General features: G+C 32.3%; 3 protein-coding genes across 4 annotated transcripts; all 3 read left to right on the top strand.

The window, feature by feature from the left end:
• The first annotated feature begins 8,831 nt into the window (after positions 1-8,831).
• LOC130810662 (uncharacterized) lies at positions 8,832-9,434 on the top strand. The gene has a single exon (XM_057676804.1). It carries the CDS (start codon positions 8,832-8,834, stop codon positions 9,432-9,434), a length of 603 nt encoding a protein of 200 aa, XP_057532787.1.
• A 2,268-nt stretch (positions 9,435-11,702) lies between these two features.
• Positions 11,703-18,327, top strand: LOC130810519 (uncharacterized). Its single transcript, XM_057676617.1, has 5 exons — positions 11,703-12,593; positions 13,927-14,391; positions 14,677-15,054; positions 15,177-15,244; positions 17,833-18,327. Exons 1-5 carry the CDS (start codon positions 11,937-11,939, stop codon positions 18,038-18,040), a joined length of 1,776 nt encoding a protein of 591 aa, XP_057532600.1. The 5' UTR covers positions 11,703-11,936; the 3' UTR covers positions 18,041-18,327.
• Positions 18,328-20,172: 1,845 nt separating this feature from the next.
• Positions 20,173-27,514, top strand: LOC130811048 (actin-related protein 7-like). Of its 2 annotated transcripts, none has more exons than XM_057677197.1 (7): positions 20,173-20,500; positions 23,762-23,974; positions 24,344-24,485; positions 24,762-25,006; positions 25,492-25,675; positions 26,902-26,969; positions 27,069-27,514. In XM_057677197.1, exons 1-7 carry the CDS (start codon positions 20,423-20,425, stop codon positions 27,219-27,221), a joined length of 1,083 nt encoding a protein of 360 aa, XP_057533180.1. In that variant the 5' UTR covers positions 20,173-20,422; the 3' UTR covers positions 27,222-27,514. The 2 variants fall into 2 exon arrangements, with proteins under 2 accessions (XP_057533180.1, XP_057533181.1); XM_057677198.1 differs by lacking the exon at positions 20,173-20,500 and adding an exon at positions 20,741-21,061.
• The last annotated feature ends 47 nt before the right edge of the window (positions 27,515-27,561 follow it).

The following is a 27,561-nucleotide window of genomic DNA, read 5'->3' as shown; positions in this document are numbered from 1 at the left end:
ATATGAAGAGGACTCTCATGAGATGTGATAGTCAAGGTGACCTTTATTCGATCTCCGACATTCAACCTCCATCAAATTCACATTCATCATTTGCTGCTCTTACATCTACTCTTTGGCATGATCATTTGGGTTATCTGGGAACTTCTATCTTAGAAAATAAAATTTTATTTTTTGTCAAAAAATAAAGGACCATATTATTTTAAACAGGCCCATTTACCATCTCAACACATGAAAAGCCCGTCTACTCTTCATGATCACTTTTCTTCTTCCCTTATGCCCACTACTAAAAGCATGATATTTTTAAACCCAATCCTAAATACCATAAAAGTCTTCATACCCAAGCTACAAATCATCTTTACCCAAAAATCCCATAGTGGCTCTCCAAGACCTTAATTCGGAAATGAGAATGACCGAGAAATACAATGCTCTTATTAAAAATAAAATATGGGATTTAGTGCCTCGTCCACCTAATGTTAATGTTCTCTGATCCATTTAGATTTTTAGACTTAAAGATAATTTTGATGGATCTTTTGTATGACATAAAACTCGTCTTGTCGGTGATGGTATTTCCGTAACCCAACATTGTGGAGGATTGTTTTTGCCTCAATCTAAATATGCAGCTGAAATTATGCCCGAGCGGGTATGACCGCACATGTATAACCTGTTCTACTCTAGTGGATACTCAACCAAACTTAGTGCACATTCCAATAAACCATACGAAGATCCCTATTCACATTTTAGTCTTGCTGGAGCTTTACAATACCTTACTTTTTTATATTTTATGTTGTACAACAAATTTGTTTATTTATGCATAGTCCAATGGCATCTCATATGCACGTACTTTGTTGCATACTACGGTATATCAAGGGCACTACACTTCATGGTCTTCATCTTTATCCATCTTCTATATCTTCTCTTATATCTCATATTGATGCGAGTTGGGGTGGTTATTCCAATACACGTCGATCCAGACTATTATGTTTTTCTTGGTGATAACTTGATGTCATGATCGTCCAAACGTCAAGCAACATAGTCTCGTTCTAGTGCTTAAGTTGAATATCGAGGGGTTACTATTGTTGTTTCTGAATCCTATTGCTTAAGAAACTTGCTTCTTGAACTTCATTGTCTTATCTCTAAAGCCACACCATTTTATCGTGATAACATCAGTGTTATATATGTCTCTAGCAATCATGTCCAACATTAATGCACTAAACATGTTGAAATGAACATTCATTTTATTTGCAAAAAAGTAGCACTGTTTAAATTTGAGTTCTTTATGTCTTTTTGAGATACCAAATTGCAGATATTTTTACAAAGAGACTTCCACTTATACTTTCTCAAGATTTTCGTAATAATATCAATATTCACCACCAACCTCCCGCTTCAACTACGAGGATGAATTAGAATAGAATAATATCCCTAGATATTATTAATTCTTTGTATAAGTTTTGTGTTTTGTCTAATATTTTTATATCTTGCAAACTCTTTATTTAGGAATTATATCTTGTAATAATTATACTTTGTATACACCTTTTTATAAGAATAGAATACAGATGAAAATATCTTTTTGTAGAGAGCTTAAATCATTTTTTTCCTTAAAGTTTGCCCTATGTGATAGGATAATATTCCAATTACGCAGCAAGCTCCCAAAAGAGGCTTTTAAGTTTTGGAGGTAAATTCATCTTCATAATATTGACGAAAGAGGGTATGTCAAGGAACTAAATGCTTAAACTAATAGTTGAAGCCTCTTGATATTTATAAACTCTATCATGACATTATACAGATGCCTTTTAGAATAAAAATATGAATACAACTTATGCTCTCCTTTAATTTATTATTAAATACTTTTCTTAAAATAATGAGTGCATGAGATTCAAACTCGTGATTTTGATAATGATCGTAATGATTATTTTGATTGATTTGTAATAACCATGCCCCTAATAATAAAAATGAATTAAAAATAAATTTTAGAATAAAACATAATCAAAAATGAATTTAAAGCTAACTTTTGGATAAATTATAATAAAAAATAAATTTAAAAATGATTTATGAATAACATACAATAAAAAATAAAAAAATAAAAAAACTAATTTTAAAAGAATAAATTTAAAAAATTAATTTCAAAGATATATCATGTGTATGACCACGTGTACCGTCACACCAGAGCAATGACCATGTGTGTAATTACATTAACATGAAGTTCATGTGACCAACAAGTAAAACCTGTTGGTTAAAGCTAACTTCAAAGTTTGTTTTGATGAATGTAGTTATCAATGTTCGACCTAACAAATTATATTTGGCCAAAGTTTAGCGTGTCTTCTGTAGTTTTTCCTTAAATGTAAATCATATTGAGTTTGTTAAAAAATTGTTGAATTTAAGTTAAAAAATTTATGGTCACTCCAATTATTTACATTCGTTTAATTAGCTAGTTAATTTCAAGATTCCTGGTTCAAATTGAGAATCATGGGTTAACCCGTGATTAAAGATATACTCTTTCACTCTTATGACAATCTTTTAATTCTTATCACCTATATGAAGAATTAATTCTCTATTTTCTTACGTGTAAGGATTCTCTACCATACTTGCAAATGAAAAAAGAAAAGTGTACATGGTAGTAACAAAATTTAGTGAAGCACTAACGGTAACATTTCTTTTTCAATTTTTCGCATAGTGACAACAATGTTTTAGATTTATAAAAACCATAGCAAATTAAATATTTGTTAAAAATTATTGAAAAAACAAATATAAATATCTCTAATTATGCATGAATATCTATTATTGTCCCATTTGATTATTGTACGTTTGTCAATACACATATTCAATCATAGATATTTTAAATTGTGTTTAATTATAAATTATAAAACGTTGATGCTAATTAATTTTACTTTGAGACGAATCAAATAAGATCCCTTGATTATGTTTTAACTTCTTGATTTAAAATAAAATACAAATTAAGATTAATCAATAAATAATACTCCTTCCAATTCAAAGCAGATGTTCCATTTGATTATTTGACACCATTTGTCGATCACTTTTAATTTGTATTTTATTCTTAATCCAGATGTCAAAATATAGTCAAATATGATCTTATTTGATTCGTCTGAATGAATATTTTATTAATATTAAATTTTTATAATTATAAATTATGCATAATTAGAATTAGAGATATTAAGATTAAATTATTACATTGAATAAAGAGCTAAAAATAAATGGGGCAATTAATTTGAATCGAATGGAATATAAAAAACACATAAATAAAACAATAGTATAGGAGTAGTAAATATTTCTAGGAGGGAATATATATGACGTTCACTATATAATATATTGATAAAGTAGTATATACAACCTGTTTGAATCTAAAAGCATGATAAAGCTGATTAATCATTAAGAACAACACCCTTAATCCGCACTACTTTTCATCAATAATCCATAAAATAGACTATTAATAGTATTATTTATTCATTACTCTTAATTTGTAATTAGTTTTTAATCTATTAGTTAAAACATAGTCAAATGATATCTTGTTTGATTTTTGTCTCATTGCAAATATTATTAATATCAATTTTTGTAATTTTTTATTATACATAATTAGAGATATTAAGGATTGAATTAGTGCATTGGACTATGTGAAAAAGCAAATGTTGCAAGTAAATTGGAACGGAGGAATTATGTCTCTTTTCCTCCTCCTGTGTGCCTATACTTTCTGCCACGCTAGCTAGTATAACTTAGGGCTGTTCATTAGCGGGTACCTGGAAAGTCGAGTATTTGGTTAGTTGGGTACCTTTTTTAACGCCCCATATCCCTACTCAATTAATGTGGGTACCCGAATTTCGAATACTCGAATAAATCTGGTATCCAATTTTATTTGTGAAGTAATTATTTCTCTGTGTTTTTCACTTGGAAATTAACATTACCGGCATAATTAAGGAATATGATTTCAAAGGGGTTAGGACAACAAGTATAATTGATGGTAGGATTAAGCATTCATTACTAATGCTGTAATGCATTTTGATTGATGAAAGGGCTGGAACAATGATCACTTGAATTCCCAGTTTCAGTTTCTAAATTCTTCAATCTTCATTGATTGGTTTTCAGAATCAAAAGTGTATTCATGTTGGATTATGGCCTTTAGATTAAACAACATGACATAGTCTTCCCTCCCTTGAAATAAGAGTTTGCTTGCAATTCTCCAATCATTATAGCTACAAAATTGAAAATAAAAAGCCAAAATACACATAAAAACAAAAATTTCTCTTTTTAAAGCGGGTTATAATTTTTTTAAAAATTTGGCCCGCCATTTATGATGCAGTTCAATGGGTTTGGTTAAGTGGGTTGGGTTTTTCTAAACACCCCTACTAACTACACCGTTTTGAGAATAGTATTGTCTTTGTTGCTCACTCCTTGAGTCACTGTTTATTTTTTTCAGTCTACATCGTTCAAAACGACGTTAAATATCTTTTTCGATTACATGCTAAAATAATAGCCGAATTATTATTTATTTCAACTGGATTATTGAAAGAGTTTTCCTATAAAGATAATTGTCGACGTCTATTTTTTGAAAAAAATATCATTATGATGATTAAAAACGACGTTAAAGTGCTTAAACACAAGGGTACTATTGGTAGTTAGGAAAGTCAAAGGTGATTAGGGATGTTCAGCGAAAGTCAAAGGCAAAATTAGTAATGGTCAATGATCATTCAAGTTGGTTAAATGTCATTTGGGATTGTCAACGGTCATTAGGTCTGGATGGAGTAGACTTTGATACTTTACTTGCAGCTATTCGTAATAAACAAACTTTAATGCTGTAATTCGCAAAAGCCTTAAATTTGAAGGATGTTATTCGCAAATTACTCAACAAATAAACAAGAGCTAAATTTTCGCTCAATTATACAATCAACTACAAGGATTGAAAATTTTCACGTGGCATCCTTACAATGATTTGCCATCATACAATTAACTAAAATGATTAGAAAATTTCATGTGAATCCTTACAAAGATTTGTCTGTGGAATAATTAAATCAATTAATTGCTATATTTATTAAAGTAAATAATGTAAAATTGAATGACATTATATTTTTATCATATTTCTACTATATTAATTGATTGAAATCATATGATTAACTAAAAGAATTGAAAATTTTCACGTAGCATCCTTACAAAGATTTGCCATGTGAGAATAATTAAATTGATTAATTGCTACATTTATGAACCAAATAAAGTAAAGTTTATTTTATTCTATAACTAGATAGATTTTTGTGTAAAACCCGGATGCTATAAATATTTATTGATATGAATAATAATATTATTTTATAAAATTAATTCATTTACGACATAAACTTAATTATTAAATATTTGTATTTGTTATGATATTATCATTATCAAAGTGAAAAAATAATTTATTATACAATAATAACATACACTCATGTAGTAATTATTGTTGATTAAAAAAAATAAAATTTAAAAGTCTTTAATATTAATAGATAGGAGGGGAAATTTAATTAAAAAAAATAGCCAAATTAGTTAGCTTATTCATTATGTGATAATGATTTATTATTTAAATTAAAATAAAGATTTTCATGTATACTCTTTTTTTGTTTTATATAAGGAAATATAGTATTTCAATAGATTATCATATATAGTTATAGTCAATCAACAAATATTACATGCTCTATTGAGTTAATTATTTCCTTAAATATTAAATTAAATATTAAAAATTTGCCTGTTAATGATAGGAAAAAATGAGGAAAAATTTTTAATGACAATATGACACATATTTCAAGTCGTTTCTTCATTAGTATATTTTATATTTTTTTTATTATTGATTAGTTAGCTTATTCATTATGTGATAATGATTTATTATCTAAATTAAAAAAAGATTTTCATGTATATTTTTTTTTTGTTTTATATAAGAAAATATAGTATTTCAATAGATCATCACATATAGTTATAGTCAATCAACAAATATTACATGCTTTATTGAGTTAATTGTTTCGTAAATATTAAATTAAATATTAAAAATTTTCTTGTTAATGATAAAAAAGAGGGAAATTTTTTAATGACAGTGGAATATGTGTTTCAAGTCTTTTCTTCATTAATATATTTTATTGATTATTGATTTATTGATTATTGATTATTAATATGTCATTATATTTTATCATATTTCTACTATATTGATTGATTAAAATAAAACAATAAAATTTTATTCAACTAAATAAAGAGAAAAATAAGTTGCAACTACCCAATATATGCTAAAAAGATTTAACAAAAACTATAGCGATGTAAATGAAACTAAAAAAGTCAAAATTAAATTGTTAATTATCCACATTTTTTTTATAAACACTCAATCTCTGTTCACCATTAATTCAAAGGGACAAAGTAGTATACTTTGAAAAGTAAAGATTAATGGCTATCATCAAATTACTAAAATATAATTATATTAATTATAAAATTTTCCCACGAAAATTTCAACTTGATAACAATAATATATGATTATATCATTGTTTAAAAATCATAATACTTCCATATCCTAATAACAATAATTTCTTGCATCAACCCGTCTTGTATGAGCCGTCTTACAGTGAGACGGCATATTTCACGGTGAAACTGTCTCGTACAAAAATTTATGTTGGTGCATTGCATTTAGTTTTTATATCAATCTATAAAGACTACTAATGAAGAAACGAGATTGACACATGTCAGACTCTCATTCAATATTTTCCCGCTCAATTATGCTGAGTTGCTGACGTAGCAGTTGATTATTTATTGAAAATCATTTCCTAAAATACTAGAATTTATTTAAGGTGCAGAATAAGATCAAGACAACTTTATTATTTATCAATATGATTTCTATATTATTTTCAAATTGAAATGTGACTAAAATGTTAATCAATATCAATTTTCAATATGATTTCCAATACTATTTCCAAAATAAAAGAAAATAATATTTTAATATAGCAAAATTATTTTCCAAATTTGTTTAATAGCTGTAGAATAATATTGTTTTTAAATTTATAGACAGTGTAAATTTTTGAATAATATTGTGAAATCTGTAGAATAATGTGACTAAAATGTTAATCAATATCATTAATTTGGTAAGTATGTTAAAAATAATACAATATACTAATGAAGAGACGATTAGGACACATGTCGACTTTATAATAAAAAAATTTCGCTCTTTTCTTTTTTGTTATTAGGAAAATATTTTTTAGCATATCATGTAATATCTTTCTGATTAGATTTATTTAATTGATTAATTACAAAAGATTTTAAAACTTTACCTTATTTACTACTCCTCCGTTCTTATTTGATGTTCCACTTTGTGTTTTTCACACAAATTAAGGAAAATGAAATCTTTGGTTGTAGTGGGTATTATTTTAATCAAATAGTAGTGTGAAGTAATGATTGTATTGGAAGTATGAGAGATAAAATATTTATAAATAAAACTAAATGAAAAAAAAAATTCTGATTTATTAATGAAGAGAGAGAACTTTATATTTTGGAGGGAAATAAACAAACTTTCCAAATTAGGAAAATTTGAAGCTTCACAGCAACAAACAAACCCTCCATTCCAAAAAAAACAAAAGAGCCTTGTATTGGGCATTCTATAATTACATGGATTGACATTAATTTTTCATCAAATCTGAAATTACAAGCTTGTAATCCAAAAAAAATGACTTTACATATTCCTAATGACACACTATATTAACAGCTCACAAAATAATAAACCAAAATCAGAAGCAAATCTTGTTCACACAGCCTCAATTCAGTAGCCAAACTTCTTCAAACAGTAAACCAAAATCAGCAGCCAACACTTATTCACACAGCCTCCAATCAGTACCCAAAATTGTTCAAACAGTAAACCAAAATTAGAAGGCAACACTTATTCACAAAGCCTCAAATCAGTAGCCATAATTCTTCAAATTGTAAACCAAAATCAGCAGCCAACACTTATTCACACAGCCTCAAATCAGTAGCCAAAAATTTTTTATTTGCATCATTAGCCTTCAATGGCTTCAGGAATTGAAGATGAGCAACAAGGGGCTTGGTACTTTGGATCGAATTCATACGTTCCTGAGTGTAGTTCTGAATCCGAAGAAGAGCCACAGAATGTGGAACAAATAGGACCACAGCAACAAATTCAGTATAAGCGAAGACTCACGAATGAGTTAAGGCAACTTATTTTGCAAGACTTGTTGTCACTAAAGGTTAGTGACTCACTTCCTTATGGTACATTCAAACGCATAGCTCAAAAATACGGCTACACACATAGAATCATCCGAAATTTATGGAAACGAGCAATACAAACCAAGGAAGCAAACAAACCATACAATGTGGAATCCAAGTTCAAAAATTGTGGAAGAAAAAGAATGGTCATACCACCAAACTTACTTGAGTCTAGACCCATTGGCGAACGCACTTGCATTAGAGATGTTGCAACATGTTTAGATTTGGCACCGTCAACGGTGTGGAGGTTGATAAAAAGAGGCGAGATAAAGGCTCATTCAAATCCATTACACCCGGCTTTAACCGATGCCAACAAAATAAGGAGGGTGGAGTGGATTTTGAGCCTTATCCAAGAAGACACAATTCAAAAACACCCGATTTACAAAGGAATGTACGATTATATTCACATTGACGAGAAGTGGTTTTAATTAACCAAGAAAACGCAAAGGGTTTATTTAGCACACAAAGAAAAAGTCCCATATAGGGCAGCGAAGTCATCAAAGTTCATACCTAAGGCCATGTTCTTAGGGGCCGTTGCTAGGCCTAGATGGAATCGTTTTGGTCAATGCACGTTTGATGGGAAAATTGGAATTTTTCCTTTTATTAATATGGTGCCAGCACAAAGAGATTCAAAGAATCGACCAAGGGGTTCAATTGAAATTAAACCAACCGAATCAGTTAATCAAGAAGTTTATAGGAGTATGCTCATACAACAATTGATTCCAGCTATACTAAGAAAATGGCCAAGTGATGGACCTTTTATTATATTTATTCAACAAGATAATGCAAGGGTTCATATCACAAACGAGGATCCAATATGGCAACAACACAATAGGCAAGGGGGTTTTACTTTCATTCTTACTCAACAACCTCCAAATACTCCGGATTGTAATATTCTAGACTTGGGTTTCTTTAGGAGCATACAATCACTTATGCATAAAAAGATGCCCAAAAACATTACAGAATTAATCACAGCAGTTAAGGATGCATTCGGAGAGTTACATCCAAAGACCTTAACTAATGTGTGGATCTCATTACAACACCATTTAAATGAGATTTTAAAAGTTAAGGGGTCTAATGACTACATACAACCCCACTTTGGAAAGAAGGTTGAAGAAGACAATGGCAGGTTAAGGATTCAAGTGAGAATCCCAACACAATTTGTTAGAGAAGCTGTAGCTTTTCTTAACCCGAACAGGGAACAACAATAAACACAAGCATTAACAGAAAATGAGGATGCTGCACAAACAACAGAGATCATTCAAGAAGCTTATGATCAGGCAGTTGAAGAAACTCAAGGATGACAAACATCAAAGCCCCTCAGTTTATTTTGTTCAAATCATCATTAAAATTGTAGCTTTAAAAACTTAGGAGCAACAAATTGTTAATCACAACCCATGTTAATGATTAGCAAGTCACTTCATTATTTTACATAATTTCAGAAAAAAAGCCCCCTAATTCATCATAGAGGTTATGAAACCTCTCAGATTACAATTTATCATCAACAAATGAAGTAACTGAACATGCTAAAAAATCAAGTGACGGGTAATGGTTTACCAAATGCTACTCAACCAAGTAATCAAAGTAAATTTTTCAGAATTTAGAGGTTCAACAATTTGACATCACAGGGGCTTGTACACATAAAAACAGCAACAAACATCAACCCTAAAACCAGCAACATAATACCAACAGTAGAACCAAAAAAACCCCAAACCAGAAGAACACAATATCAAAAGCAACACAGTTAATCACAAACGAAAAAACAAACATCAAACATAAATACAAGATCATCATAATCCAGCATCAAACAACAACAGATAAAACCAGCTCCAATTTTTTCAAATTTAATTAACCAAAAAAAAAAATAAAACGAAATATCAGAACAACCTTACAATCATTAAGCACGTTTTTTGGGGTTCAATTTTGCCCTAGACGCAATAACATCTTCAGGAGTGTCAGGGACAACCACATTGATGTCATCTTCTTCAAGTACCTTTTCAACAATAGGAGAAGTTGGTGGAGATGCATTATACATAGAAGTTGCATCATCTTCAAGTACCTTTTGATATGCCTCAAGATCTTTTTTTGACCACCTCAAAATTTCATTGGAGTAGGAATGGGAACGACCATTGAGGGAACAAGAACACAACTCACCATAATCGCATAGGCCGTCATAAAGATATGAAGGAATTGTGGAGTCACTCTTAGACTCGTCGTTTTCCATTGAAAATACTTAAAGATTCAACAGGAAGTTAATGGAGGATTCAAGAACAGGGGGAAAGAACAGGGGGCTTAAATTTCGAACCTTCGCCAAAACAAACAAAACTAACCTCAAAATGATGAGAATAAACCGATCTACATTTTAATGCAGTTAAAATGCACTAAAAATGAAGAAGAAACAGGGGGAAAGGCCATGAAAATGGCGTTCATGAAGAGAGAGAAAGGACCGTTTAAGATGAAGAAGGAAGAAATGACCGTTCATGAAGGCAGTAGGGGTCATAATGAAAAATGCAAAGACCAAGAATAGTAATAAATGTATCCGGATGATTCCGGGTACATTAAGATAAAAGAGGGTATTTTAAGGGGTAAAAGTGGGATAAAAAGTTTCCAAAAATAGAAAGTATTCTAAAGTGGAAGAACTTTTTGAAACTATCCGTTATAGTAATGTGGAAGATCAAAAAAGAACGGAGGGAGTACTAACTTTTTGGCATATACAATCATCTAAAATATGAAATATCTTTTAATTACAATGGATCATTATCGAAAAACATATTAATTATTTATGTAAATTAATAATTTTCATTAAAATTAATTTGTAATAAATTAAGAAAAGAAAATAACTTTTAAAGTTTTTCATAAATAATCCTATATATTATTTATATGGCTATATTAAAAAACTGCACAAATTAAATAGATTACACATTAATTATTTAAGTAAATAATAATTAATAATTAAGATAAGATATCGGTGAAATAAATTTCAAATGATAATTTTATCACTTATGTTTGACAAGTTTATAATACATAAATACTTAAATTAAGTTATATGCTAATTATTATAGTAAAAAATATGTTCTTTAGGCTTAAAATATATTTTAAGGTTTTACAAAGACATTGAAAGATTTAAATTATTTTTATATTATTTTTTATGTGTAGAAATTTTCTATTATTTTATGTAATTACTTATAAACTAAGTTATTATTTAGTGTATAATTTTATGGTTATGTTTTATATAATAATATATTAATAATATGAATCTCAATTTAATAGTAATACTTTTACAGTTTTTAAAACAAATCAATTTATAGTTTCAATATACTTAAGAAATTAAGAGTCATATAATAACTTAATTACACATATAAGATTACTAATTTTATATTCAAAAAATTCATTAATCGTGCTTGGCACGGAAATCTATCTTGTATCCTCTAAAACAAGAACTATAGCTTCTCTAATATGGCAAATTGGCAATATGGCAATTGAAGTTTAAGCACGAGTAAAATCTGTATTCATTTTCGAATCGGCCATTTTGTTTATAATTTCGATAAACCCTAATCCATCCGCCGTAACTTTTAACTCAATTCAATTTCCAAACTCTAAAACCCTAATTTTCATTTTCTCTCTCTTCCTCACCCTTTTTTCCTTCTTCTTCCCGCCATTGTTATCCTCTGTGAAAAGCTGTTTTCTTCAGGAGATGCTAGATTTTTATTCAAATGCAGAAATTAGTTTTTCGAAGCCCTCCTGGCTCTCCTCTCCTTCTATGCTCTTCTTCATCTCCTTCCACAATTAATTCCCTATTTCTCAGTCCCATTTTCAAAAACCCTAAATTAATTTCCCTTTCATTTTCTTCTTCTAATTCTGGGCTTTCCACTAAACCTGAATTCATGGCTGTTTCTTCACCACCTACATACTTTAATGTTGTTCCCACGCCTTCTCCTCGACCATTATCTCCTCGCAGTTTTTCTGGAAATTGTCGGATATGTAAATGTTCCCTACTCGACAATATTGGGGGAAACCCGCAAAAGCCATGGGTTGTACTCAAGGAAACGAGAAGTGGGCCTCGTTTAGCTTGGTTGCATACTGTTGCTGGTCGTGGAAATGGGGATGGTAAGATTTTGATGGGAAATGAAGATGATGATGAAAATGAAGATGCAGAGGACACTGAAAACAATGGGGTTGAAAATGAGAATGAGGATACGCCGACAAAGGTACAAAGGAGAAGTAGAAGTTCTGGTAACAGCGGAGTTTCTTTGTTAGCCGGAAATCCTGATTTGCTGACAATTCCGGGCGTTGGACCGAGAAATTTGAGAAAATTGGTGGAAAAAGGCATTGGTGGTGTTGATGACCTTAAACAAATCTACAGAGATAAGGTTATTACTACTGTTCATTTGGAATTTTTAGTTTATTTTTTTTTTCTTGTGTGTTCAATGAATAATTTGATGATTTCTTTATGGCTTGCAATTGATTCTATGCTTGTACTCAGTGTGAGTTGAATTTGGGGGTTCTACTAGCGTAATTTTTAGTTTTTTTGATGGGTACATCGATTATTTTTGTATATTCGTAGAAGTTAGAATTGTATTGTGTATTTGCAATTTAGGATTAAATTTTGTGGATTAAATTTGTTTTGCTTGTGTGCATGTGAATTCATTGAACTTTACTTGTCTTGATGTATTGATGTTTAAACTTTCTTTTGTTGATGAATTTCATAGACTGAACATATGTAGACTGATTAACCTGAATTGAACTTTTGACTTGTGAGTTGTGACCTTTAAGCTTAACTTGTTTGAATGTCTAAGACTTGTTAGGTAAATAGGACAGCATGTTTAAATGATATATGCACGAGGGATTGTGGATAATAGAAGAGTTCGCAGTTGTGTTGAATTTCCTGAACTGTATTCTCTTGGAAGCAATAGACTTATTTATGCAAGTGAAATGCCTTGAATTGAACTTATGTGTACTGCGTGACCTGCATAAAACCTGTGAATTCAAGCTTAACTTCCTCGACTTGACCTTGTTAGCTTGTTTAGATGATGCATCATTGGTTGATATAGGGTAAATTGGAGTGTCTGCAGTTGCTGTAGTGCTTGTCATTGTCATTGTCATTGTCATTGTCGTGGGTTTTAATTTTTACTGCTGCTGGCGTTGTTTGTGTTATGTACTTTGAAATTTAACTGGGTTTGCAGACAACTTTGTTGGGGTGCGAATGAATTTCTTTATTTTTCTAGTGTTCATAAAATTGGTATTTACTTATCAATTTGGTGAAGAAAATTTCTATTCGATAATTGCCAATACTGGGTGTATTGCTGCTAGTAGAATTTACATTTGCCCTTTTGGATAGAGGTGATCGATACAATACTTATGTTATACACCTAAAGCCAACATGGCAGGCATCCATTACTTGTTTCTAGGACCCTCGATATTTCTTTTACCTGAAGAAAATGTCCGTCTTGTTTGATTTTGCTTTAAATTAGTTTTTGAATTTTGTAGTGTATATGGACGTCTTTGGTTGGCTTTTGCCTGGGTGCAATTTTGCGTGAATTCTCAAGTGGAACTCTATTACTGCTTTGCTTATCATATAGAATGCCACTTGTTTCATGTTTTGATTCCTGTCAAACATACCACTTGTTTCACACATTTTGTTTTCGCAATAATCTATTTCTGTTCAAGGAATTTGATTGTGTTATATTGGTTTTTTCTTAACAGTTCTTTGGCAAATCAAGTCAGAAGATGGTTGAATATTTACAGAGTTCTGTCGGTATCATTCACAGAAATCATGCTCAAAGTATAACTACCTTTATTCAAAAGAGTGTAGATGAGGAACTAAAAGAAGATGGGTCTGATTCTGGTGTCAGATCACATAAAAACAGGATCACCTTGTGTGTGGAGGGAAATATCAGTGTTGGAAAAACAACTTTTCTGAAAAGAATAGTTAATGAAACAGTTGAGTTGCAGGATCTTGTTGAGATTGTTCCTGAGCCTATTGATAAATGGCAGGATATTGGGCCTGATCACTTTAATATTCTGGATGCTTTCTACTCTGACCCAAAGCGGTATGCCTACACGTTTCAGAATTATGTTTTTGTTACAAGGGTGATGCAAGAGAGAGATTCATCTGTTGGAATTCAGCCCTTGAGACTGATGGAAAGGAGTGTCTTCAGTGATAGAATGGTACAGACTTCTAAAATTTTATTCTTTTGTTGACAATTACAAATCTTGTTTGTGATGCATATGTGGTATTTAGTAGAAGATTGGTACAATGTCATCTGTAAATGGGAACATTCAGTAGTTGTCTTGATATTCTTGGTTATACAGTGATATGATTGTGACAATATTACGGGATATGTAATCGGGCAGTAATTGATGTCTAGAGTTTGTGAATCATGAATCAGTGGAGAATCACCTCTTTCAGCTGAGTAATATGGATAAATTTATTGTTACTGTTGCCTACTGTAGGTTTTTGTTCGAGCTGTTCATGAAGCAAAATGGATGAATGAGATGGAAATCAGTATCTATGACTCCTGGTTTGATCCTGTCGTTTCATGTTTGCCTGGCCTTATTCCTGATGGCTTTATTTACCTAAGAGCAAGCCCTGACACGTGCCATAAGCGTATGATGCATCGTAAAAGAGATGAAGAAGGTGGAGTAAGCATAGATTATCTGCGTGATCTGCATGAGAAACATGAAAGTTGGCTTTTCCCCTGTGAAAGTGGAAACCATGCACCTGTGTCAGTCAGTAAGCCCTCTTTCCACTTGGATGATGCTGCATATTCAGCTATAAAAGAACGCGTATACTATTTGGAGGGTCCTCACATGCATTCAAGCATTCAGAAGGTAATATCAACATGATCCCTTGGATTAACCGCCTTCTTTTTCTTTATTTTCCCAATTTAGTGCTGCAATTACTTCAAAAAACTTGCAGTTAAGCGAATTTGTTTGTGTTTCTTATTTTGCAGGTTCCTGCATTAATTCTTGACTGTGAAAATGACATAGATTTCAATCGAGATATTGATGCAAAGAGAGAGTAAGACAGCCTCTTTAGTCTTTCATTTTTCCTTGATTGCTCTGTTATCTTAAGTCTTGTTTATCTCTTGATTCATGCAATGCTTCTGTAAGTCTACCATGTTTAGTTGTAGCAAAGTAGTTGTGGTTATGTGCATGTTTTTGAGCATGATTTCTTTTAAAAAATGTCACAAGGATGCTATCAATGTGATCTGTGGTTTTTATTCCCATTGTTTTGCAACATAGCTGCTGTTTCTGTGCTTAATACTAATCCCTTATTTTTCTCTGCATTTGATGAGCCATTAAATCTGAAAACTAGAAGCAAAATATCTCATTTCAAATGCATTGTGATAGTGCTGTGAATTCATTTGTGGAGTTGGTGAAATTGCTGCACTGGTTTATTCATTTGATACCTTAGTATGGCTACATTCCTCAAGGAGAACCATAAAGGCTTATAATTTTGTTAAAGCATTAAACTTATGTTGCATGCTTTGAGCCTTTGAGATTGGGGAGTAGAGGTGTTCAATGGGCTGGATACAGACTGGGCTGGACACAAGTAAAAATGGGTCGGTCTGGATATGGGCTCTATAATCATAATGCAGGCTGAATATGGGCTGGGTTTTAAAACCCATCTTTATCTTTTTTTACACAATATTGATCCTTGACTGCTTATCATAAAACCATATTAATTTAATTTATTACATAAAGGGACATTCTCATCATACATATGTTACTTATGAAAAGAGACATTTTCATTATACACGACTTTAACAAAGTTAAAATGGACAATTGTATTCTTTCTTTAGTCTTCTCCACCTTACATGCACTCAGCATACGAAAACGTCTCCCCCACTGATTCTTCATGACGTTCCAATTGTCATGAACACTTCAGAAAATACTACCATGAAACCTTGAGCGAAACACGAATCCAAAAAGCGAATTAGCTAGCGAATTAGGTAATACTGGATAAGCCATTAACTCTGAAAACAAGAAGTGAAATATCTCATTTCAAATGCATTGGGATAGTGCCGTCAATTCATTTGTGGAGTTGTTGAAATTGCTGCTCTGGTTTATTCATTTGATACCTTATTATTGCTACATTCCTCTAGGAGAACCCATAAAGGTTATATATTTTGTTAAAGCATCACTTATGTTGCATGCTTTAAGGTGATCAACGGGCTGGATACGGACTGGGCTGGTCACAAGTAAAAATGTGCTGGTATGGATACGGGCCCTAAAATCATTATGCTGGCTGTATATGGGCTGGACTTTAAAACCCATCCTGATCTTTTTTTTACTAAATGGTGATCATTCACTGCTTAGCATAAAACCATATAAATTCAATTATTACTTAAAAACATTCTCATTATACATATGCTACTTATGAAAAGAGACATTCTCATAATACATGAGCTTTTAAGACTCTTTAACAAAGTCAAAAAAGACGAAAAAAACAATTGTATTCTTTCTTTAGTCTTCTTCACCTTACATGCGCTTAGCATATGGAAACATCTCCCCCATTGATTCTTCATGACGTTCCAGTTTACATAAACATTTCAGAAAATACTACCATGAAATTGGACTGTTTAGCAAGCAAATCTAAAAAGAAGAATGGAAGTTTACCTTTGGAAACAGAAACATTATGATCGAGATCAATCTCGCAATTAGTGATGGAGATCGAAAATCGAGATTTGAGCAATTGAAGAGAGACAAAGTTATTATATTGAAACAATTTAAGTAGAGGTTGAACAAAATTTTTAGTAATTGGGAATCAAGAGAATTGGGGATAGGATTTATGTTTTGGTGTTGGGTATTATGGCTTGTATTTTGTTAAATATACTAATAATGTAAATAGGGTTTGTTTTATTACTAATATGTATCTTGAATTGCCCTATAGAACTGCGAATCCCTTTCACATGTATCTTGAAAGGTCTGTTGATTGCCGTTTATAAAATCCAGCGTGCCCAAGAAAAAAGACTACGAATCCCTTTCACATTGACCGGCGGGGGTAGCAAAACCCATTTTCATCCCTATTTTAAACTCTTATCAAGCCCAAGCCTCATTTTATACCAAGGCCCTTTCTTGCGCAGCCCTCACTAATCCCTCCTTAAAATGGCCCTATTAAGGTTGAAAATGGGCCCATATCCTCTAGTGGAGGGGGAGAATAAATTGAAAATTTTATTATCTGGTTGGTAATCATGTAACATTTTTTGCTAGTTGATCCGCTTTATTGAATTTGTGATTCGTGTATAATGGCTGAAAAATAGCCCAAAACCAACCAAATTTTTCTGTTTTCGATTTGTGATTCGGGAGGAGATTAAGAAATCATTTGATTGCTGGTTTATTTTATTGAAACTTCTACACTACAAATTGAAGTCACTCATGATCATGAGTCATGGGTTTAGTAGCCTATAGTTCAACACCTTTGAATTTTGTTAGGAAAAAATTATTGGCACGCTTCTTAGTGATGGTGAAATTTGTGAGAAGGGAATAATAATAACAATATCCTGTGCGTGTTTTAGATTAATTTCGGCAAACTGTGCATTCTTGTTTGTACACAACTTAATGATGCCTTTGCATGCTAACCTTTTCAATTTATACTTATTGAAGCTATGCTCGCCAAGTTGCCGAGTTTTTCGAGTTTGTGAAGAAAAACAAAGAGCTTCAACCTCATCCTAAAGCTGGTGAAGAAGCTGGCAAGCAGCAGATTCTGCTTCCTCGTAAGGACGAATTGTGGGTACCCGGAGGCAAACATTTCCCCATGTCGGCCCTCAATTCTTTGGATTTCAGACAGACGATGTCAATGTTTCCCAGCTAGTAGTGTCTCTCCTATCAGTCTTGCTGATGTTATATGTGTGTGAAGAGGCACCAGTTTTGTGTAGTACAATATTTAGCCTTTAGCTGGCGAGTCTCGCCTTTCCGTATTTTGTTCTAACCCTTAACTTTTGTGTTGGGTAGTTTGTAAATAGGGCTGTTTTGGCTATGGATGCTGTGATTCGGGTTAGTGATCGGTTGGATAGTTGGACGCGTAATGTACTTGAAGTGCTTGTTTCATCTTTGGACTTTTGTTCAAGCCTTGTTTATAGTGTATGGTTTGGTTGCGTATCTTTTTCTATTTAGCACAAAAATGCAACTTTCGAATCTGGCTTATTGCCTGCTGCGTATTCTGTCTTGGATAAAAGCTACACTTCACAACAATCTCGGGGACCTAAGGTGGACACAAGAACCAACTCTGAAGCTACACTTCACAACAACACTCTCGACGATCCAATGTAGATACAAGACCCACATTGATGTAACTCGACGTATCAAAGTTGAACTCACAAATAGACTTGAATGCATATCTCTAAACAATGAATCCTATGGAGTTTACTTAATCTTGTGCAACATGAATGTCTTCTAATTATACAATCACAATTTAAATTATTGAAATCATTATCATTGTAAGTGATAGATTAGCTTTTGTATATCCTCGTTTATTTGATATAACTTTCATCGATGTGGTCTTTTGATTTAATGTAGTTTTCATATAAAACTAAATCTAATACGATTGTTGAAAATGTGAGATTGACTTTTTTTTTAACACCGCAAAAAGCTTCATCAACAAATCATTGTTTACTATAAAAAGACATAAAAATCCAATAAATAAATGAAAATAACTCAATAAATAGATACAATTACAAATCATACAATAACTTCACATAGTATGAAGTTTTATATTTTAAAACTTTACAGAAAAATACATTTCTAATGAAGTTTAGTTCTATAATTTTCAATTTCTAGGAAATTCATAATGACCATGTTCAGCATATCACTTTAATTAGCTGAGCTGTTGGTGGTTTAATGATTTTATAACACTACTTTTCAAAAATTGTCATTGTTCGGTAAACAATTTAATATTTATTATAACTGCAATAATAGTTATATTAAAGATACAATTTACAATAGGCCACTGTTTTATCATTATTATAATGAGAATTATAAAAAGCACTTAGAATTACAATTTTCATGAATGTAATAAAATGTGTATCAAGAAATAATTAAAATGTAATAAAATGTAATACGGCCTTTCTCTTGAAAGACCGTCTTTTCTAAAGACGGTTCTCAAAAGCCCAGCCCATTATGTTAATTTAAAAAAAAAATTGACGCGCGCGTGTAAGTTTAATGTGAAAAGTCACATAATATATTTGGAGTTATAACAACATTTATTTGGGGTTATAATATAATATATTTGCTGTTATACCAGCATATATTTGAGGATTATAACATATTTTATTTGGGGTTATAATATAATATATTTGAAACTATAACAATATATATTTTAAGGTTATAACATAGTATATATGAGGTAATAACAACATATATTTGTGGTTATAACATATTACATTTGGGGTTATAATATATATAGTTCGGTATATAATGGTCTGTGTTTGAGGGTATACTAATTTTATAATACCAAATATATTATGTTATAACCCCAAATGTATGTTGTTGTAACTCCATATATATTATATTATTATTTCAAATATAAATTGTTACAACTCTAAATATATTATGTTATAACTGCGAATATATTATATTAAAACCACAAATATATGTTGTTATAACCCCATATATATTATGTTATAACCTCAAATATATGTATTGTTATAACTTTAAATATATTATGTTATAATCCAAAATAAATTATGTTATAAACTCCAAATATATGCTGGTATAACATCAAATATATTATGTTATAACCTCAAATAAATGTTGTTATAACCCAAAATATATTATGTGACTTTTCACATTAAATCTACACGCACGCATCAGATTTTGTTTAAAATTAACATAATGAGCTGGGCTTTTGAGAACCGTCTTTAGAAAAGACGATCTCAAGTAAAAATTGTTGAATGTAATATTATGCAGGAGTTATTCAATTTACTCGTGTTTTACAACAAAATGAAAAAACAATACATTGCACGAAATTATCTAATCTTATAATAATAATACTAATAATTATTTTCAATATGTTACAACTTGTTACAAATAAAAAAATTCGAAAAATTGGAACTTTCAAAATTTAGTTCTTATGTTACAAACTTCACCTTAAAAATGAAAAATCCCAAAAGAATGGTACAAAACTACAAATCGGGTCATAGTATTCGCATTTCGGAGTTCCGCTAGAGAGAGAAAGAGAGTTAGTGAGAGCGTGAAAATGGAAGCAGTGGTAGTCGATGCAGGATCCAAGCTTCTCAAAGCAGGCTTCGCCATTCCCGATCAACCTCCTTCTGTGGTATTTTCTTTTCTTTTTCCCTTAATTTTTTGACGTTCATTAGTTTTTTTCTTTCTGGTAAAATACAAAAAGAATTTTTTAAAATTTTTTTATGCTATAATATTTTTATAATTCATGCAATTTTTTATGCTGTTGAAATTGAAGAAGTTAGAAGAACAATGAAGCATCTGGGATACTGACAAATTAGTGAGTAATTGAGGGGTTTCTCAATTATAAGAGAAAGTGACACTGTGGGTCAATTGATATTTCTTAATTTTTGAGAGGAGCCCACTTTTTTTTGATCAGTAAATAGGATTGAAGTATTGGATTTTTTTTGCCCTCTTTAATGATTGTGGAGTGAACAAATTAACACCAAACACCCAAAGATCAAAGATTAAGTCTCAAGAACAAGCCACACACAAACACCCAAAATAGAATCAATTTTGCAACCCACCAAGAAACCCGATTCAAGCAATCATAACAAAACCTACGCAAAAATTTACGTGGTTCACCCCTAATTGTGCTACGTCTATGGTCTTAGCCTAGATGTCTTTATTGCGTCTTCAAAGGTTCTGCCAATTGGTAAGAGAACAGGGAGTGGAGAGATTTTGTAGAGAGGTTAAGAAAGCATACTCACTAATCTATGTGCTTAGCCCTATTTTATAATACATAGGGTCTAAAACACTTAAATGCAATCCTAAGGAAAAAAAAAAAGAAACTCTTTCTCAACGAACTCAAGCCCATTGTCGGTCTTCAAAGTCTTGATTCCACGCTCCATCTTCTTCTCTATCATTGTCTTCCAATTAATGAAGACACCCATAACCTCATCTTTAGTCTTGATAAAGACACACCCAACCTTTCTTGAGTATTCATCAATGAATGTGACAAGATAACTACCTCCACCCAAAGACACCTTTCTTGATGGACCCCAAAGATCGGAATGCACATAATCAAGAATACCCTTTGTATTGTGGACAACGGGTTTGAAACTCACACATTTGTGGTTCTCATAAACGCAATCTTTGCAAAACGGCAACACTCCAAGCTTCTTCCCACGAAAGACTCCTTTCTTGCTCAACACGTTCATCCCTTGCTCACTCAAATGCCTAAGTCTCATGTGCCAAAGTTTGGTTTCTTGCTCACTCATAGTGGAGGAAGTCACGTTCAGCAAACCGGTAACTAGAGACCCTTGTAACACATACAACCGTCCCACTATGCTACTGTTCATCAAAATTAGTGAAACCCTACAATATCTTCATTACTTCACCTTCACAAGTGCACCTACACCCTACAACATCCAATGTACCCAAGGATATAAGACTTTTCTTCAAACCGGAATCATGTCTAACATCACTAAGCATCCTTATCACCCCGTCATGCATCTTATTAGCAACAGTACCAATGCCCACTACTTTACTAGTGTCTTCATTACCCAAAGTAACTTTCCCACCATCTCCCTTTTCATAGGTAGAAAAGAACTCTTTGTGGGTAGTCATTTGAAAGGAACATCCTGAATTAAGAATCCATTCTTTTCCCCCTTGCACCCATGTGTAACCACCAAGGCTCCACCATTGTCGCTATCATTAACGTAACTAGCATCACCAGGTGTAGATTCCTTCGACTCTTTTGCCTTTTGCAACCTCTTGAACTTCCAACAATCTTTTTTTATGTGTCCCTTTAACTTGAAATAGTCACTTATCTTTGCTTTGTCGGACTTCCTAGACTTTAACCTACTGTTGTTCTTTCCCCCAAAACTACTTTCATTCATTCTTCCCCCCACAAACAACCTTTCATTGGTATCATTCTGTTTTTGAGTCAATTGCTTCTCAATTAGATCTCTTTGAACCAAAGCATTCTTCACATCATCACTACTAAGGTTCTCCCTTCCATATAGAAATGTCTTCCTAATGTTTCATCATCACTACTAAGGTTCTCCCTTTCATATAGAAATGTCTCCCTAAAGTTTTTGTAAGAGGAGGATAAAGAACACAACAAGAATATAACCAAATTTTCATCATCCGCCACCACATCAATGTTGTGTAGATCCATGACTATTGTGCAAAACTCATCCAAATGTGCCTTGAGAGAACCCCCTTCTTTTAAGCCTTAGGTCATACAACCTACTCTTCAACAAGAACCTATTTGTGACACTCTTGGCCATATACAATGACTTAAGTTTGTCCCGAATTCCCTTTGTAGTAGATTCCTTCACAACATCTCTAAGAACTTCATTTGAAGACAAAGTTGAGTTGCACTCTAAGCTTTTGAGTCAATTTCTTCCCACTTAGCATAGTCATCCTTTGGGGCGGCTTTTCCACACCATCCAATGCTCTTTGTACTCCATGTTGCACTAATATAGCTTTCATCTTCATAATTGTTGAAGTTAAAATGTAAAACGAGGCAAAAACCATCCAGATGGTAAGCAACGAGTCATCGCTACAAGCAGTGACTCGTCACTTCCTTCTGGAATGAATTTTGCCAGTTCAGAACACTGGCTACGAGTTGTGGCTTTTGGCGACGACTCGTCGTTTTTTCTGAAAAACATTTATCGTCTATTTTGTTAAAACATATATATATATATATATATATATATATATATATATATATATATATATATATATATATATATATATATATATATATATATATATATATATATATATATATATATATAATTTTATCCTAGTTCTCATATATGATTCTCCTTCATGGACACATACATATGTAGAATTCTTTTGACCAATTTTTTTGACACCTAATCACAACTTTATATTTTTTTCATGAAATTTATGTGTACATTTTATTTATAAGACATTCACAAGCAATAAATCAATAGCTAGCAAATTACACATTTGTCATGAATAATCCATTTTATAATAATTTACTTGATTAAATACACAACAATACATCCTTATACCACAAACAAGAATATGATTTTATCTTATCAATTTGTTATAACTAACAAAACTTATAGAAGTTTATATAGAAAAGATGAAGATATTATGGATTGCTTTAGAACACCAAGTGAGTATAAATGCCTAATTCCCTTGCTCCCTTCCTATATATGCACCGAAATCTATACTCCCATAACACCCCAAAAGTTTCTGAATTTTTGTATTGCTTTGTGATGAGATGCTAATGAAAGGTTTTGGAATTGGGTTTCTATTGTGAGTATCTAAAACATGTAATATCAATTTTTGATAACTCATAAAACCTTTGGTTTAGATTTTGTTGAGTGAGTGTGTCAATGGGATTTATTCTAATTTCTGATTTGTGGTTCAGATCATGCCTACTCAAATGAAGTGTGTGCCAGAGGAAGCAATAAATGATTTAAAGTTATCGGAAGAGATCACCGTTGATCCTATTGTGCGGGGTTTTATCAGTGATTGGGACGCGATGGAAGATTTATTGCACCATCTTGTATATAATAGTCTTGGATGGGAAATCGGGAATGAAGGCCATATATTGTTTGCTGATCCACTATTAACTCCCAAGGTTATTGAAAGTTTTATCTCATTTGATCTTCAAAGTGTGTTATTTTATTATTTGAATATGAATTCCTTCCTTCTTTGTTATATGTTTCTTTTTTGTTTTCCCAAATATATGATATTTCAATTTTTTTTTAATAGTAATGCTATCTTATGCTAGGTGTGTGTTCTTGTTCCTTTGTGCCCCTTGCTAATGCCCTTCACTCGAGTATTAACTACTGCAAACAATCTTCAAAGATAAACGAGTCCCATGCTTATCTTTTTCTGGGTGAAAGTTTTTCCAGTTTTGCACCTTAATATATGAAGGGCTCATACAATTTTTCTTGTCTATATTCATAATTTAATTCTTCCGATGGTTAATATTTGTTTTGTATAGGCAGTGAGAGAACGATTGGTCCAAATGATGTTCGAAAAGTTTAACGTAGCAGGCTTCTATGCTACCGAGCAAGCCGTATTATCACTCTATGCCGCAGGGCGTATTTCTGGTTGCACGGTTGATATTGGTCATGGCAAGATAGGTGTGTTCTAATACTTTCTTTTGCGAAGTAAAGCTCTTGAGTACTTTACCTTTTTGTCCGTCACTTATGCAAGTACTTAATGACTTTGTTCATGCCATATTGGTTGTGAGGATTCATACTGCTAAAATCTTGCCCTTGTGTGCATATATTTGGATACTTGAGCTTGTGCTTTGCTTCTCTGTGCATGTAGGTGCAAGCATGCTAATACATAAATAATTCCAAGTTTCATATAGCGCTAGCATAGTTGATTGAACTTTTGGTTTGTGCAATGCACAGATATTGCTCCGGTTATTGAAGGAGCTGTTCAGCATATTGCCTCCAGAAGATTTGAAATTGGAGGTGCTGATTTAACCAAGCTGCTTGCCGAGAAACTTGGGAATTCTAATCCTATGGTGAATCTCCGTATTGAAGATGTTGAGAAACTTAAAGAGCTATATGGAAGGTGTGCTGAAGATGAACTTGCCTATGAGAAATTCCAGCAATCATGCCCTAATGAACAGCATACTCTACCTGATGGCCAGGTCTGTATACGTTTTTTCATCTTGGTATCCATTTGGATTATGGATTTTGTTCCACGTTTTTAAACAGCTATGCTGTATATAGGTCAGTGTTTCATAGTGAGCATATAACATGCCGTTAGCCCAATGTGAATTGGCTCCTAACTAGGGGGGGTCGGGGGATCAGATGTACGCAAGTTCACCTTATAATAACAAAAAGCTTGTTTCTGATTGACCTTTGATTGAAAACATCTCCCACAACGTCACATAACGAAAAATAAATGATTTAATGACGCTCTACAATTCATTTTATTGTTTTTTTTTTTTAATGTTGACGTCTTATTTTGTTGACAAACTTTTTTACATGTGGTTGACCTTTGCTAGCTCTTCCTAAGTGAGTAATACCAAAACCAATGTTATATCGTAGAATTTGGTTGGCTTGCATTTTCATTTGCATTTGAGATAGTATACTGTGGCATTGATGGTGGTGTTGTACTGATTTCTTCTAGGTAATAAATGTTGGAAAAGAAAAATATGCTGTGGGTGAAGCTCTATTCCACCCTTCCGTATTGGGTTTAGAGGCACATGGCATTGTTGAGCAGCTTGTTCGCTGTATATCATGTGTACCTTCTGAGAATCATCGGCAGTTGCTGGAGAGTACTGTACTATGTGGTGCAACATCCTCCTTGACTGGTAAATTACCACTCACCTTCAATTATGAATTTTGATGTAGCAAGGTGTCTATTTTGCATTATAGTTACGCACAATCTTCTAGTTGAGTATTACTTTGTGATACATTTTTTGCAGTATATTCATTAATTCTAAAATCTTCTTGGTCCAAAGACATGGACACTTTCGTGCAGCTAATCTTTTCTTAGCTGTCCAAATTATTAGGCCACTTACTAATATGATGTAATTTTTTAACATACTATGTTATCCTTCAATTTTAGTGATACCTTTAAATGTATACTCTAATAACCGTTAACTGCCAGAATGGTGGACGTATGAACTAGATATTAGGCCTAGAACAACATGCAAATACCCCAAAGTCATATACTCCTCTTAATAAACTATTAACTTGAATCTGAGCAAAGGACAGTTATGGGAATGTATTTGTAATAAAATGTAATGCTCAAGCTTCTACCAGTTCAACAACAATGCAGAAAATACAGAAAAAGAAGAGAATTAAGAGAAGAAGAAGAAGAGGAAAGGTGCAGAAAGATGGAATGCTTGTATATTATGTGAACTAGATGGTGTGCCTAGCTCAACTCTTTGAGCGGTTGAGTAGCTCCTTAGTGATAGTACACCGTATGATTTATTACAAGCATGAATTTACCAGTAAAATCTATCTCTATATATAGATGATTCATAACAGAAAAAGCATAAATTTCCAGCCCTATTTTGTATGACAGAATTTGTTAGAGTATAGCCCCTACTGAGAATATTCCTTCTGCCAGGTGGATATTTTAACTTCTCTTGTTTCCCATCTTTGCCCTTCTTTTGTAAGTAATGATTGTGCGAGAAGTTTCTGGAATATTCATCACATAAAATTCTTGATTGTATTTGCATTTACCATTGCAAGAATTATATCATCTTTCTCGTGGTGGAAAATTACCACCTGATGCATGGATCAAGATCTTTATATTGTGCCATTAATGCCATTACTAGAACCACTAAGTCATTTCACATTGTAATTACTCTATCCAAGAACTCCTGTAGTAGACTTAAGGTATTGTTTACGGTTTATACCTAGGCTACGTATGTCGTATAGTGTATTTCCTGCAAAACTTTGTTTACAACCTCTTTGTTTTTACAAGTGTAAGGTTGCGTACAAGTACAACCAACTCTCCAAAGCCGCTTAGGTTATTGCGGAATGGTAATGTTTGCTGATCTCTATATGCGTGCTCTGTTACTTGCAGGGTTTGAGAGCAGATTCCAGAAAGAAGCTAATTTGAGCTCATCTGCTATTCATCCTTCGGTGGTGAAGGTACTATTTCGATCTCTATCATATGATATGTTTATTATAATCGAGAATTTCCTTAATTTAACATATGATTCATGCTTTATTTTTCTTATCTGAATACAGCCTCCAGAATACATGCCAGAGAATCTGTCTCAATATTCGGCCTGGGTGGGCGGTGCTATACTCGCCAAAGTTGTCTTCCCTCAAAATCAGCATGTAACCAAGGCAGACTACGATGAAAACGGACCTGCTGTTGTTCACAGGAAATGTTTCTGACTGATATCTTTGGCTGCTGCAGTTTTGCTACTCTGCTTACTACACCTAACACTGACAAAGCGAACAGAGGTTTGAACGAGCAAGAACAAATTATTGAAGTCTATTTATTTACTACCTGTCGGTAGGGATCGTTTTAGAAGCATCATCGTCAAAAAGAGATGTGTCGCGGATTGGTAGCTATGTGATTTATGTATATTGCTTAAACCAACATTAGTTTTTTTAATGTAGCTATTTGATGGAGAGAACCGTGTACCCCTTTTAACTTCAATATTTAGTGAGAATTATATCGCAAAGCGCTAAAGCGGAAATATTACTATAAACGGAATTAAATTAAAATGTA

This window comes from Amaranthus tricolor, chromosome 4, assembly GCF_026212465.1.
Source record: "Amaranthus tricolor cultivar Red isolate AtriRed21 chromosome 4, ASM2621246v1, whole genome shotgun sequence".
Lineage (NCBI taxonomy): Eukaryota > Viridiplantae > Streptophyta > Magnoliopsida > Caryophyllales > Amaranthaceae > Amaranthus > Amaranthus tricolor.
This window is presented reverse-complemented; position numbering and strand designations above follow the sequence as displayed.

What these genes read in the sequence shown, in the direction of transcription:
- LOC130810662 (XM_057676804.1), top strand. Translation starts at nt 8,832, where the DNA reads ATGGTGCCAGCACAAAGAGATTCAAAGAATCGACCAAGGGGTTCAATT.
- LOC130810519 (XM_057676617.1), top strand. Translation starts at nt 11,937, where the DNA reads ATGCAGAAATTAGTTTTTCGAAGCCCTCCTGGCTCTCCTCTCCTTCTA. An exon ending in TGCATTCAAGCATTCAGAAG is followed by an intron (nt 15,055 to 15,176) that starts GTAATATCAACA and finishes CTTATTTTGCAG; the next exon opens with GTTCCTGCATTAATTCTTGA. An exon ending in GATATTGATGCAAAGAGAGA is followed by an intron (nt 15,245 to 17,832) that starts GTAAGACAGCCT and finishes TACTTATTGAAG; the next exon opens with CTATGCTCGCCAAGTTGCCG.
- LOC130811048 (XM_057677197.1), top strand. Translation starts at nt 20,423, where the DNA reads ATGGAAGCAGTGGTAGTCGATGCAGGATCCAAGCTTCTCAAAGCAGGC. An exon ending in CCGATCAACCTCCTTCTGTG is followed by an intron (nt 20,501 to 23,761) that starts GTATTTTCTTTT and finishes TTTGTGGTTCAG; the next exon opens with ATCATGCCTACTCAAATGAA. An exon ending in ATCCACTATTAACTCCCAAG is followed by an intron (nt 23,975 to 24,343) that starts GTTATTGAAAGT and finishes TGTTTTGTATAG; the next exon opens with GCAGTGAGAGAACGATTGGT.